Source organism: Brachyistius frenatus, unplaced genomic scaffold, assembly GCF_029030835.1.
Source record: "Brachyistius frenatus isolate BFR_SWC_R1_liver_20210118 unplaced genomic scaffold, ASM2903083v1 Contig_116, whole genome shotgun sequence".
NCBI lineage: Eukaryota > Metazoa > Chordata > Actinopteri > Embiotocidae > Brachyistius > Brachyistius frenatus.
In genome coordinates, this window is record NW_027210715.1 from 1259889 (window position 1) to 1275599 (window position 15711).

At 45.1% G+C, this 15711-nt stretch overlaps 1 protein-coding gene across 2 annotated transcripts in view; it reads left to right on the plus strand.

The window, feature by feature from the left end:
• Positions 1–235: 235 nt before the first annotated feature.
• chst11 (carbohydrate (chondroitin 4) sulfotransferase 11) overlaps positions 236–15711 on the plus strand; it is a 50573-nt gene continuing 35097 nt past the window's right edge. Inside the window, exon 1 of one of the 2 annotated variants that reach the window (XM_069713213.1) lies at positions 236–419. In XM_069713213.1, coding sequence (XP_069569314.1) covers positions 296–419 — 124 coding nt within the window. In that variant the 5' untranslated portion in view covers positions 236–295. The remainder of the gene's footprint in view (positions 420–15711) is intronic. The other variant, XM_069713214.1, reaches the window with a different exon arrangement.

Sequence of the window (15711 nt, forward strand, 5' to 3'; positions counted from 1 at the left end):
TTTTTCTGTTGGCCAATGGTTGTGTGGCTCTCAGACTTCACACCCTGCTGGAGATCTGAAACAACAGTTTACGGTCATGCTCGGGAGGAACAACTAATTTCCTCAGAGCGGGGGTGCCGCGCCGTCCCTGCCCTCCCCCCCTGCTGCAGCCCAGCAGTGGTACGCTCCGTGCTGGATGCGTTCAGCTCGTTGACCGGCGGACAATCCTCATCAGTACCACTGGAGTCCCCGGAGCCTCCCATAGACCGGCCCTTCATTCCCCACAAAGGGAGCCGCAGCCTGCAGCCTCTGTCTGATGAACATGAAGCAGACTCTGATGGAGCTGATGAGGATGAGCAGGATATGTCGGATGGTGTTCGCCACTTGTTTGGGATCCTTTATTCTGGTCATCTTTTATTTCCAAAGTATGTTCCAACCAGGTAGGATCCCCTTCCTCTCTTCCTCGTGTGTGTGTGTGTGTGTGTGTGTGTGTGTGTGTGTGTGTGTGTGTGTGTGTGTGTGTGTGTGTGTGTGTGGCAGCCTCCTGGCATGCTGACACATCGATTTGTTCGGACTGTACAGTGTCGCCGCCGATAAATAACTGGTAAATAATTGATCATTGGTGCCGTGCAGTTACCAGATGGTGGACTGGCCGGTTTGTGGTTCTCTTGTCCGGCTTTTGTTGAGCGGTTCTGCCGTGTTGGAAGTGTTGGGTCTGTGGTTCGGATGTGAGGGGACGTCAGCCATCAGTGTTCACTGGCTTCCCCTTAGCTGACAAGTGGCATTGATACAGTGGCGGTGGGGAGGGGAGCTTTTTGTCCTCAGAAGCGCGGCTCGGTAATGGGAACCGGCGCGGGGCGGCAGTTGTGTTTGGCACCGGCAGCCTGCAGCTCTAACGGGGATCCCGGTCCTGGTTCCTCCCAGACTGATCTATAATGGATGGATCCATGTGGAGTCTAAAAATAAACCATCTTCAGGGTGCTTTTAGAAGCCATGTTTCTCAATGTGTGAACGTTTAATAATTGATCACATGATAAAGATAATCGTCTCTATGCGGAGGGGTGGGGGCGGGGGGGGGGGAATTAGAAGAGGTAATTGTCTCTGCCCCCCGATGGATGCGCAGCAGCGTTCCCGCTCCGTGCTGCTGTACAACAGGTACAACAGTAAACCATACAACACTACAACATACAACAGTTGAACATACAACAGTACAAACCTACAACACTACAACATTTTTTATTTTATTTTTTATTTTATACACTTTATTAATCCCTGAGGGGAAATGTCTTCACTACAGCAGGGGGGCTCTCAGGGGGGAGCTGCTGCAGCAGGCTGCCACTAGCGCGGCGCCAGGTAACCTGACCTGAGGTGCATGTTTTTGGATGATGGGAGGAAGCCGGAGAACCCGGAGAGAACCCACGCAAGCACAGGGAGAACATGCAAACTCCGCACAGAAAGGCCCAGGACCGGATTCGAACCCGGAACCTTTTTTTTTTTTTTGCTGTGAGGTGACAGTGCTAACCACTGCACCACCGTGCTGCCCCAACATACAACAGTACAAACATGTTTACAGTACAACAGGTTTATTGTACAACAGTAAATGTTTACAGTACATGTTTACAATACAACAGGTTTACTGTACAACAGGTTTACAGTACAACAATACAACAGGTTTATTGTACAACAGTACATGTTTACAGTACATGTTTACAATACAACAGGTTTACTGTACAACAGGTTTACAGTACAACAATACAACAGGTTTATTGTACAACAGTACATGTTTACAGTACATGTTTACAATACAACAGGTTTACTGTACAACAGGTTTACAGTACAACAGGTTTACAGTACAACATGTTGACTGTAAACTGTAATAAAACAGCAGACTGTCTGTGTATTCCCTTACCGCAAAGTATTGGAATCATTTGGTAGCCAAAACCATGATCCCATAATGCTGCTACTGAAGACACAGTCTCTGCGAGGCTCAGTGATAGTTTTAGATTCCCTGAACAAAGTTTAATGATACTTAAGGTTGAATCTCCATGTGATAACTCTTATTTGGATTAAATGCCATAGAGTCCAGACTAGAAGTCAAATGTGGTGATGAGCATCAGTCAGGTTTCAGGCTGCTGGAATAAAACACTGCCGGACTGCAGGGGTAATATCATCCTCCGTGAAGGGTAATATCATCCTCCGTGAAGGGTTAGTATCATCCTCAGTGAAGGGTTATTATCATCCTCCGTGAAGGGTTATTATCATCCTCAGTGAAGGGTTATTATCATCCTCAGTGAAGGGTTATTATCATCCTCAGTGAAGGGTTATTATCATCCTCAGTGAAGGGTTAGTATCATCCTCAGTGAAGGGTTATTATCATCCTCAGTGAAGGGTTATTATCATCCTCAGTGAAGGGTTATTATCATCTTCAGTGAAGGGTTAGTATCATCCTCAGTGAAGGGTTATTATCATCCTCAGTGAAGGGTTATTATCATCCTCAGTGAAGGGTTATTATCATCCTCAGTGAAGGGTTATTATCATCCTCAGTGAAGGGTTATTATCATCTTCAGTGAAGGGTTATTATCATCCTCAGTGAAGGGTTATTATCATCCTCAGTGGATGGATGGATGATGGATGGATGATGGATGGATGGATGGATAAGGGATGGATGGATGGATGGATGAGGGATGGATGAGGGATGGATGATAGTTAGCACTTGACTGGTAACTTTGGATTTGCATTAATAAAAAAAAACAAGGGAGATGATTGATTATTTCATGAATAAAAACAATGAGCAGAATGATAGATAATCAAAGTTTCAACTGTTTGGTCTACTTCCTGAGTTTTCTGTACAGCTGTCTTAAAGAGAAAAGGTTGCGTATCCAGAGAGACAGGTGCCTGTCTGTGGAACCAGAAACTCATGTTGAAACTTCAAATGAAATCAGTTTGACCTCTGCAGCAGAACTGTGTGGTTTACATTTTACAGGTCAGAGGTGAGTGAGAAAAGGTTTCCTTTGTTTGGGCAAACTGACCCTTCAAGCCCTTAATAAGATCCTGTCCTTAGATGCCCCACTTATGAGAGCCCCTCAGACCAATATGATGTATCTAAGAATTACATAATCGTATCTTGTCGCATTAACATTGCACAGTGAGACCTCTCCTCCATTGTACATCATTAAATGAGCTTCAGGGAGGGAATTGATTGTAAAAATTGAACCAAGACTCCATTAAATTGTTTTCAAGGACCCCTGGATGCTGATCTCTGAGGTGTGCCAATCTCTGCAGAGGCTGTATCATCTTCTGTCCAATACACACACAAACAGACACACACAGAAACACATACACACACTATACTGTGTACAAACTGGACGTTTCACCTGGTCGTGGTGACGACAGGATGAGTCACTCGGTACGCTCTGATTGAAGAGGACATGTCTGAACCAGGTTTTTGTGCAGGAGCTGGAAATGAGTTTTAATGCTGCAGTGTGTTTATGTGTGATTATACAGTGTGTGTTCATGTGTGATTATACAGGTGAGTCAGAAGCAGGTTGGTGATGTGTGTGTGTGTGTGTGTGTGTGTGTGTGTGTGTGTGTGTGTGTGTGTGTGTGTGTGTGTGTGTGTGTGTGTGTGTGTGTGTGTGTGTGTGTGTGTGTGTTTAGTGGTGTTGACTTCCTTTGCAGTGCTTCTTCATATCTCAATCTGTGTTTACCTTCTTTCTGATGTGACTCAGTCGCCCTGACCTCCACCGCCTCACACACTCTCTCACACACAAACACACACATACACACACACACAGACCTACACATCTACACACACACACACACACACACACACACACACACACACACACACACACACACACACACACACACACACACACACACACACACACACACACACACACACACACACACGGCAGCCCTATTGTTGTCCATCAGATGAAGCCCCAGGCAGCGTCTCCGTTGTTCTGGCATGTTTAGCTGCCTGGGAATCCAGTCTGTCCTCCCAGTGTAAACTCTCCCTTCTCGGGGTCGTGACCTCTTGTAAAAGAGACAGCGGAAGCCTTAACTAACACACAGCATGAGGTTTAAAGGCTGTAAGAGGAGTCTGGCTAAAAAAGGAAAAAGTCAGGTTCATAATCAAGAATAAATCAGACATTTGTCTGGACTGATGTGTGCAAATGTTTTCAGCTCTCCAGTGATTTGGGTTTTAAGATCAGGTGTTCTGTGTTGCTCTGAAATTCTGACGATCTGAGGTTTCTACCAGAAAAGGTCAAAGTCAGCTGGAGTTACTGTGAGAACATTGGCACTCGCCTGCAGCTCTGCATTCAGCAGCAGTTTGTTTGGAGTCCAAGCAGACAGAAAGCAGAGCAGCAGTGAAAACGCTTCCTATTTTCATTAGTTTATTACCTGTGTTAAAGGAATATCGAGTTTTGACGTAGTGTCCTCAAATAAACGTTTTTTTCTTCTGAAGTTAGAATCTAAAGTTCTAATGAAGTTTTTCTTTGACGGTCATATGTCAGTCATATTTAAAGAGTCACCCAGATTTTAAAGTAAATATTTTTCCACTTTCTCCATTTGGTTTGAAGATGGTTTTGATGATATGAGTGTTGAGATGTCTGTCTCTTGGAGAACAATAATGTTAAATAGAGAAAGTGAGAAGTGCTTTAAATGTGTTGAGAGGCCCCTTTGACATCTGTCAGTAACTAAAGTCATGTGATTAGTAATTTAATTAAGTGTTTGTTATTTATTAATTACTTATTAATGATTTCCATGCAATCATTATTTAAAAAGTTTCATCAGTTAGTTAACTGTCAGTCATCCTTATAAATTCTAAAATACCAAAGGTTCTTCGGTTCTCAAACAGAAACGTTGGCTGCATTTTTGTCATGTGATGATGGATGAATATATAAAAATATATTTGGTTTTGACTGATGGAACTCAGGACAACGTCACCTTGTTAGTTTGACATATGGCTGGGTTAGATTTACAGTGTCTCTTCTCCAGGTCTTTAACATTCTTTACAGGTTTCTAAATATTACCTGAAACTCTACAACTTCTTTTGGAGGTAGTGAAGTCCTTCATGGCTCCTCGATATAATCCTCTATAATATATGTCATTTTATGGAACAAACCTTGATTTGAATAATAGAGGATATAACTGCATAAATTGCTGACAGTGTGATAGAGTCTCGTCTGCTCGTTAGTCTCCTCTGCTTCGTTAGAGTCTCCTCTGCTTCGTTAGAGTCTCGTCTGCTTCGTTAGAGTCTCGTCTGCTTTGTTAAAGTCTCGTCTGCTTTGTTAAAGTCTCGTCTGCTTCGTTAGAGTCTCGTCTGCTTAGTTAAAGTCTCGTCTGCTTCGTTAGAGTCTCGTCTGCTTAGTTAAAGTCTCGTCTGCTTCGTTAGAGTCTCGTCTGCTTAGTTAAAGTTTCATATGCTTTGTTAAAGTCTCGTCTGCTTCGTTAGAGTCTCGTCTGCTTAGTTAAAGTCTCGTCTGCTTCGTTAGAGTCTCGTCTGCTTAGTTAAAGTTTCATCTGCTTTGTTAAAGTCTCGTCCGCTTCGTTAGAGTCTCGTCTGCTTAGTTAAAGTTTCATCTGCTTTGTTAAAGTCTCGTCTGCTTCGTTAAAGTCTCGTCTGCTTCGTTAGAGTCTCGTCTGCTTAGTTAAAGTCTCGTCTGCTTCGTTAGAGTCTCGTCTGCTTAGTTAAAGTTTCATCTGCTTTGTTAAAGTCTCGTCGTAAAGTCTCGTCTGCTTAGTTAAAGTTTCATCTGCTTTGTTAAAGTCTCGTCTGCTTAGTTAAAGTCTCGTCTGCTTCGTTAGAGTCTCGTCTGCTTAGTTAAAGTCTCGTCTGCTTCGTTAGAGTCTCGTCTGCTTAGTTAAAGTTTCGTCTGCTTCGTTAGAGTTTCGTCTGCTTAGTTAAAGTTTCATCTGCTTTGTTAAAGTCTCGTCTGCTTAGTTAAAGTTTCATCTGCTTTGTTAAAGTCTCGTCCGCTTCGTTAGAGTCTCGTCTGCTTAGTTAAAGTCTCGTCTGCTTCGTTAGAGTCTCGTCTGCTTAGTTAAAGTCTCGTCTGCTTCGTTAGAGTCTCGTCTGCTTAGTTAAAGTTTCATCTGCTTCGTTAGAGTCTCGTCTGCTTAGTTAAAGTCTCGTCTGCTTTGTTAAAGTCTCGTCTGCTTCGTTAGAGTCTCGTCTGCTTAGTTAAAGTCTCGTCTGCTTCGTTAGAGTCTCGTCTGCTTAGTTAAAGTTTCATCTGCTTTGTTAAAGTCTCGTCCGCTTCGTTAGAGTCTCGTCTGCTTTGTTAAAGTCTCGTCTGCTTCGTTAGAGTCTCGTCTGCTTAGTTAAAGTTTCATCTGCTTTGTTAAAGTCTCGTCCGCTTCGTTAGAGTCTCGTCTGCTTTGTTAAAGTCTCGTCTGCTTCGTTAGAGTCTCGTCTGCTTTGTTAAAGTCTCGTCTGCTTCGTTAGAGTCTCGTCTGCTTAGTTAAAGTTTCATCTGCTTTGTTAAAGTCTCGTCCGCTTCGTTAGAGTCTCGTCTGCTTTGTTAAAGTCTCGTCTGCTTCGTTAGAGTCTCGTCTGCTTAGTTAAAGTTTCATCTGCTTCGTTAAAGTCTCGTCCGCTTCGTTAGAGTCTCGTCTGCTTCGTTAGAGTCTCGTCTGCTTCGTTAGAGTCTCGTCTGCTCGTTAGAGTCTCGTCTGTTCGTTGAAGTCTCGTCTGCTCGTTCAGGGTGTTGAAGCTGCTGAGATCAGCGTGTCTAATAAGGCAGTTTGCTTTGTGGGCTGCTTGTTTGATTTCTACGTGAATCTGTGTTTGTGCTCCCAGCCCCTCATGTCATGTCTGCCACAGAGCTCCTGTCCCTCCAGACTTCACCACAGATTTAATGTCAGTTTCTATGCCTGTGTGAGTGAGAGACTGTTTTAGAACAAGGAAGTAGAACAAAGTGGCAGTTTGAAGCAACAAGTGGGAACATCTTGACCAAAAATTTTATATTCCTGCCTGCTCCTTCAGAAAACTTTAAATTTCTCACCTTCACTGTCAGCTGATGCAGAGTCCTGAGTCACTGGGGGCGCTGACCTCAAATATTACCCTGTAATGTGAGAAATGGGCACTAATCCTTTAACCTCTGAAAAACTCCATTCCTACTTTTGTAAGGTTGGTTTAAAAGAAAAATCAATTTAATAAAATGATTGCTTTTATTTGGCTATTTATTTATAAATTCTAAAATATCCAATTTAGAAGAAGAAGCAGCAGCTGGAGAACGTAATCACACAAGTTGAGTTGGTTGTTAGCTTTTAGCCTCGAGTTGAGAGTTGGCCAAAGAGACGTGTGTGTGTGTGTGTGTGTGTGTGTGTGTGTGTGTGTGTGTGTGTGTGTGTGTGTGTGTGTGTGTGTGTGTGTGTGTGTGTGTGTGTGTGTGTGTGTGTGTCTGTATGTGTGTCTGTCTGTCTGTCTGTGTGTGTGTGTGTGTGTGTGTGTCTCTGTGTGTGTGTGTCTGTCTGTCTGTGTCTGTGTCTGTTGTTCTGTCTGTGTATGTGTCTCGTCACAGACACACACAGACACAGACGGACAGACAGATACAGAGAGAATCCCCGCCTCTCACCTGGTGAAGTGTCTCCATGATATAATTGGAGTCTGCACTGTGTTTTTGCTATGATCATAAAGTATGTGATGACAGATCATTTCCAAGGATACTTTAACTGGGAACTGCGCGGCACGCATGAAAAATAGGCTCTATTTTATAAATGATGCAACGCACACGCGTGAGACGCAGCGGAGACACACGGTATAGACACTCTCATCCGTTACCATGACACCGAAATGAAATGATGCGCAGCAACAGGTAACGCCAGGCAACCGGTGTGTTCACAGCCTCAGATGTCTCACGGCAGCTCGTCATCATCGGTGTGGGAATGTGTGTGAGTTTGTGAACGGGGGTCAAACTGTATATCATGCTATAAAAGTCAGACCGTCTGTCCGCGATGCTCCTCATGTCAGCTGATTGTTCTTCACGGGTCCGAACCCAACATGCTGACCAGCAAGGTCCTGCTGTCGGACCGGGCCTCCTCCATCCACAATGGTAGCAGGTCCTACTGGCCTGGTGAAGGCCTGATTTACTACGTCTCAAATAAAAGCTACTAAATTGCGTGTTTATTCCAAAAGTTTGCACATTTATTTTGCACCTGTTTTTGCGGGTGAATTACTAAAAGTAAGTCAGACACTGTTATCTGTGATATATATACTCAACACGGTTATATTAATTATAAATATATATATTTAAGTGCCCCATATTCTCTTGAATGAGTCCCTCTGCGTGGACCAACTGCCGCTCTGCTGTCTGGACTCTGGTTCAGCAGCTTCACACTCAGGACTCATTTACTAGACTGAGTCGATGATCATCTGCACGAGCATCTGGACTTCATTAGAAAGGAAACGCCACAAACACGTGAACACACACTAACACACACTTTTTGGACCTTGATTAAACCTACAGTATCCCGTCAAAGAAGTTAACCTCAACTGGAACGACATGCTGTTTGTCTGGCTGTGTGAAGACATGTTTGTCCCTGCAAGTATATAAATACATCACACACAGCATTAACAGACAGTGAGACATTCCCACAGCTCCGAACAACACACATTTTATTGTGAAGGGAAACTACAGACAGAAAGATTGCGAGCTCCTCCAGACCGATCCGCCTTCACTTCACCTCCCTGATAACTTCACCTGCCAGTCAGATCTCCTGCCTGGAGCGATCTGAAACTCTCAGAGCAGAAACATACCAGTAGAGTTGCACATGGGAAAACTGCAGTCACCCACCTTCCCCCTGAAAAAACAGCATTTGTCTGGGGAGCAGCTGTCTGCAGCATCTGTGGTCCTCCTGATATGAGGGCCGACTTGTTTGAGTCTTTGTCTGCAACTATAACTAAATCAGATAAAGCCATAAAACTCTACAGGAAGTGTTAAAGATGCAGATTATTGTATTCTACCAAAGACTGTTCACACAGTTCAGCTTTATGTGATCAGTAGGAGCAGCAGCTCACTGACAGATCAATTCTGCTGGATTACTGCTGTCAAGAGATTTGTTCATGGAGGTAAAGGAAACCTCGATGCATCATTTTGTCATCTCTTCCTGAATCACAGGACATTAACGATAGGAAACGTTTGTGTCAGCAGTGTGCCTGAACATCGGCCTGCCACGCACCATAAAAGGTGTCTCAGGTTGTTCGGGTTGCTTGAAGCATGTTGTGACGGGTATCCGTCCGTCTCGTGTTCAGTCTATTAAACAGGCAACGAGCCACAACTTCTTTTCTCTGAGTGTGCAGCCGGCTTCCAACATTGTACAGCAGTAAAGTGAAACATGGCGACCATCTGCCAGACTTCCATGTTTCACAGGGACATCTGGAGCGTCTGTGGTTGTCTCTGTGTGTGTGTGTGGTGGGGGTGGGGGAGGGGGCTGCAGGAAGGAGAAGTGTTTGGAGGACTTTTAACAGACATCATCTTCAAAGGCAGTAACACAAATCTGATAGACTGATGAGTGACCTGTTCATGGAGCCTTTTCACAGACGAGAGTTTCATCTGATGAAATCTGTTTAACTCTGTGCCAATGACCAAAATGTGAGAAGTGTAGTTAATCCCTGTGTGACTGTCAGAAGTGACGGGACTCTTTCACGCCTTCTATCACAGCTACACACTCGCCACCTTTCAGCAACATCCTGCTGAATGTCTGCTGAAGCTCCAGTCAGACGGTCCAGAGGATCATAAACAATATAGTCATCATCTGTGATATAGATGAACTGTGTAACTAAATGTGCTGGCAGGGCGTGTTGATAGAGGTATACAGAGCAGACTGGACCTCCCTGGACATCATGCATGGCTGCCTGCAGAGCGGGGGGGCAGCAGGCTCAGTGGCTCAGCAGCAGCTGGAGAACGTAATCACACAAGTTGAGTTGGTTGTTAGCTTTTAGCCTCGAGTTGAGAGTTGGCCACAGAGACATGTGTGTGTGTGTGTGTGTGTGTGTGTGTGTGTGTGTGTGTGTGTGTGTGTGTGTGTCACACAGGCAGAGTTAGTGAATCGTGGCTTTAATTACGTGGAAGTGGGCGGAGCCATGTCTTGTAAAACAGCTGCTGGAGGAACATTTAAACTTTCCTGATTCACATCAGCGACTGGGACTGTAACAGTCTTCCTCCTCTTCCTCTTCCTCCTCCTCCTCTTCCTCCTGTTCCTCCTCCTCTTTCTCCTCTTTCTCCTCCTCCTCCACCATCAGGCCTGTCTACCTATTTTAGGGTTCATTACTCAGGAAACTGTTGTGTCATGTCTGCAGAGGAACTTCATCAGACGTGATGATGTCATATTATCATTAATGTTGAACTTATTGGAAACAGTTTCCTTCATCTTTCTGCTCGTCATATCAACATCGTGACAGTTTTCATTTCCCACCTCTCTCTCTGTTGACTGACAGTCCAGGTGTGTGGACAGGAAGTCATTATGTGCACTTCTACCTGATTGATTGAGTTCCTCATCATCCACAACTCCTCTGCTTTTTATTACAACAGTTCGCTCTTCCCTCTCAGTCCCTTCATGCATCTTTGTTTCCGATCATCTGTCCATCTGGGCTCTGTGTCCAGAAGGTTTTCCAGCTGTTTGGCTGTGTAGCTGTGACCAACCTTTCCATGGCACAGTGCACTAAAGCTGAGCCTGAACTGGCCGTCTCAAAGACTCTTATGTTCCTGCAGAGAGGTCAGGGCGGGCATGTTGGCAGGGGCCAGAAAAAAACCTCATCACTGACTCAGCAGAAGTGGGCAAATATAATACACACACACACACACACACACACACACACACACACACACACACACACACACACACACACACACACACACACACACACACACACACACACACACACACACACACACACACACACACACACACACACACACACACGTGCCTTGAAAATGGAGCTGCAGGGTGATTTGACAATCTTGTTGTACAAATGACCCTCTTGTCTCAAAGAGAACGATACACCGTTGGAGCAGAGTTGTGTTCATGTGCCTGTTAGATCACGTTGTTATTAGATAGACAGATAGATAGATAGTTACTTTATTAATCCCACAATTTTTCGCTACAGCAGCATTTATAAATAAATAACAGGAAATAAATAAAATAACAGTGAAAAATATTAACTATAAAAATGCACAGTATATACATTGAAGTAGAATAAGTAAATGAAAACCAACTAAACAATAGTGCAAAGATTTAAACAAACAAGAAAACAGACAACCAACGGTGTTATTGTTGTGTGATGGATTTTGCCAGAGGTGAGTTATTGTACAGTCTTATTGCGGTCGGCAGGAATGATCTCCTGTATCAGGAATGATCTCCTGTATCTGGAATGATCTCCTGTATCTGTGATCTCCTGTATCAGGAATGATCTCCTGTATCTGGAATGATCTCCTGTATCAGGAATGATCTCCTGTATCAGGAATGATCTCCTGTATCAGGAATGATCTCCTGTATCTGGAATGATCTCCTGTATCAGGAATGATCTCCTGTATCTGGAATGATCTCCTGTATCTGGAATGATCTCCTGTATCAGGAATGATCTCCTGTATCTGGAATGATCTCCTGTATCTGGAATGATCTCCTGTATCAGGAATGATCTCCTGTATCTGTCCTTGTGACAGCACCTGGAGGAGTCTTTTGGAGAATGTCCTCCTCTGTCCCAGATTGCAGCCAATGATGGAGCCGGCCTTCTTAGCCCCCCCTCCCACACACACACACACACACACACACACACACACACACACACACACACACACACACACACACACACACACACACACACACACACACACACACACACACACACACACACACACACACACACACACACACACACACACACACACACACACCCAGCAGACTACTAGAAGTACAGTTCACTGGCCACAACAGATGGTAGAACATCTCCAACATCTTGCTGCACACATTGAAGGATCGGAGTTTCCTCAAGAAAAAGAGTCGACTCATCCCCTTCTTGTAGACAGCGTTGATGTTGGTCTTCCAGTTCAGTCTGTTGTCATGGAGACACCAGGTACTTGTACTCCTCCACCATGTCCACCTCCTCTCCCAGAACTCTCAGCGGTTGTGGAGCCGTCGTCTTCCTCCTGAAGTCGACCACCATCTCTCTGGTCTTGGCCACGTTCAGGAGGAGGTGATTTCTACCAGCCCACTCCACAAAGTCCTCCTCTACTGCCCTGTACTCCTCCTCCCGTCCATCCCTTATACACCGTCCACTGAATCCTCCTCCCGTCCATCCCTTATACACCGACCACTGACTCCTCCTCCCGTCCATCCCTTATACACCGTCCACTGACTCCTCCTCCCGTCCATCCCTTATACAACGTCCACTGACTCCTCCTCCCGTCCATCCCTTATACACCGTCCACTGACTCCTCCTCCCGTCCATCCCTTATACACTGTCCACTGACTCCTCCTCCCGTCCATCCCTTATACACCGTCCACTGACTCCTCCTCCCGTCCATCCCTTATACACCCGACCACTGACTCCTCCTCCCGTCCATCCCTTATACACCGTCCACTGACTCCTCCTCCCGTCCATCCCTTATACACCGTCCACTGACTCCTCCTCCCGTCCATCCCTTATACACCGTCCACTGACTCCTCCTCCCGTCCATCCCTTATACACCCGACCACTGACTCCTCCTCCCGTCCATCCCTTATACACCGTCCACTGACTCCTCCTCCCGTCCATCCCTTATACACCGTCCACTGACTCCTCCTCCCGTCCATCCCTTATACACCCGACCACTGACTCCTCCTCCCGTCCATCCCTTATACACCCGACCACTGACTCCTCCTCCCGTCCATCCCTTATACACCGTCCACTGACTCCTCCTCCCGTCCATCCCTTATACACCGTCCACTGACTCCTCCTCCCGTCCATCCCTTATACACCCGACCACTGACTCCTCCTCCCGTCCATCCCTTATACACCCGACCACTGACTCCTCCTCCCGTCCATCCCTTATACACCCTAACCCACCTTATGACCATACTATTTTAATGACATTTAAGTGTGATCATTTTAGTCTGTTTTATAGAATACTGTGGGAAGTGGAAAGTGTTACAGATGCAGAGTGACGTCTGAGGGAATGAATGAGCACGTGTTGACTCATACTGCAGTCTGGGATGAACGCGGGTCTGAACATGTGTGCAACTTGTATTTCTATGTCCTCTAATCTTCGCCTGGTTTGTCCTCTTCTTTCTTCTTTTCTCCACTTTCATCCTGATCCTTCTTCCTCTCTGTTTATCATCCTCTCAGCTCCTCTCCTGTACTACAAGAAAAATCTCAAAGTAATCCATCACTCTGCGCATGAGAAGGCCCATCTGTTTTCTGCTTGTGTGTATGTAGGAGAATTGTATATGTTCCTGAAGGTTACCCATCTGTGTGCTTCATGAATCACCAGCGAGGGTGATTAGGAGATATTTATGAGGCCTAGCTGGGCATCTGTTCCCTGCTGATAGAGAGAGGATGGAGGGAGTGTCAGGAAGAAACACAGATTGAAAGAGAGATGGCAGAACAAGAAACAAATGTCCAAAACTTTTACATCTTCCACCTACTTGCTTTCAGACGTGATGGGGTTGCCATGGCAGCGCAGCAGTATCCCTGTTGACTGGGGGTCTACCTGACACTGAGTATCTGAGAATGCTTTTTGGAGTCTCTTTTCAAACTGCACAATGACCTGAGGACAAAGAAGCGTTTATGGCTAAAGTTGCCTGTTTGTCGAGCTCATTTTTTCTTTCTGTCATCCACTCCTGGTTTAGTTTGCTGTTACTGCCAACTCAACATTTCTGCTGCATTTCCTTTCTGATTTATGGCCATGTACTCTGTCTGTTTCAATTGAAATATTGTTTTAATATTTTAGTTCTGCTTTTCCTCTTTTTAAAATGAAGGTTAATCTGTTTTCATTAAAACTCAAGGCTACCTGCCCAAGTGCTTCACATTAAAACTCTTCCAGCAGCTCAAAGGGCTTGATGTTAACCTTTCTGGTGGGCTTTTATTATGAAATTTCTGCAGTGAATGTTATGTTTTATCAACAATATTGTAAGAGAAATAAAAAGTAGGGCAGCACAGCGGTGCAGTGGTTAGCATTGTTGCCTCACAGCAAAAAGGTTCTGGGTTCGAATCTGGGCCTTTCTGTGCGGAGTTTGCATGTTCTCCGTGTGCCTGCGTGGGTTCTCTCGGTTCTCTAGCTTCCTCCCACCATCCAGAAACATGCTATCAGGTTCATTGGTGGTTCTACAAATGTCCCTGCGGTGTGAATGAGAGCATGAATGGTCTTTGTTTCCATCTGTCTCTGTGTCCCTGTGATGGACTGGTGATCTGTCCAGGTGAACCCTGCCTTCACCCAATGTGAGCTGGGATAGGCTCCGCCCCCCCATGATCCTGTTCAGGATAAAGCAGGTATAGATAATGGATGGATGGATGGAAATAAAAAGTATGATTACAGTAGTAGAAGAAACTGAACTGAAGCTTTCCTTCTTACAGTTCACTTCAGTGTAAATGTTGACTACCAAAAACTTCATCAGAAAGTCTGTCTATCTCTGTCCATTTCTGTCCATCTTTCTCCATCTCTGTCCAACTCTGTCTATCTTTCTATCTCTGTCTATCTTTGTCCATCTCTGTCGTTCTCTGTCTATTTCCATCTATCTCTGTCCACCTCTGTCAATAGATCTGAATGGCAGAAAACAGAGGCTGCTTCTATTTCCTGCTCTCTGACTCTCTTTCATACACACACTCTCTAACACACTAACACACACACACTAAAACACAAGCACGCACGCACTCACTATGTAACACACACTGACACACACACTCTCTAACACACACACTGACACACAAACTGACACACACACACACACACACACACACACACACACACACACACACACACACACACACACACACACACACACACACACACACACACACACACACACACACACACACACACACACACTCTTTCTAACACACACACACTCTCTAACACCCACACACACTCTCTAACACACACACTAACACACACACACACACACACACACACACACACACACACACACACACACACACACACACACACACACACACACACACACACACACACACACACACACACACACACACACACACACACACACACACTCTCACTTTCTAACAACACACACACACACACACACACACACACACACACACACACACACACACACACACACACACACACACACACACACACACACACTAACACCCACACGCACTCACACACACACACACACACACACACACACACACACACACACACACACACACACACACACACACACACACACACACACACACACACACACACACACACACACACACACACACACACACACACACACACACACACACACACACACTAACACACACTGACACACACACACACACACACACTATGTAACACACACTGACACACACACTCTTTCTAACACACACACACATGGGAAAACAGGGCTATAATTTGTCCGGGGTTCTATTTTCAGATGACTCTCAGTCCTCGAAACAAACACACACACACTATAATTTAGCGGTGCATAACTGCAGAGTTACATGAGCAGCCAGCATTAAAGGTATCTGAGTGCACTGAGAGAGCAGACAGAGCAGAACAATGACTTTTATCC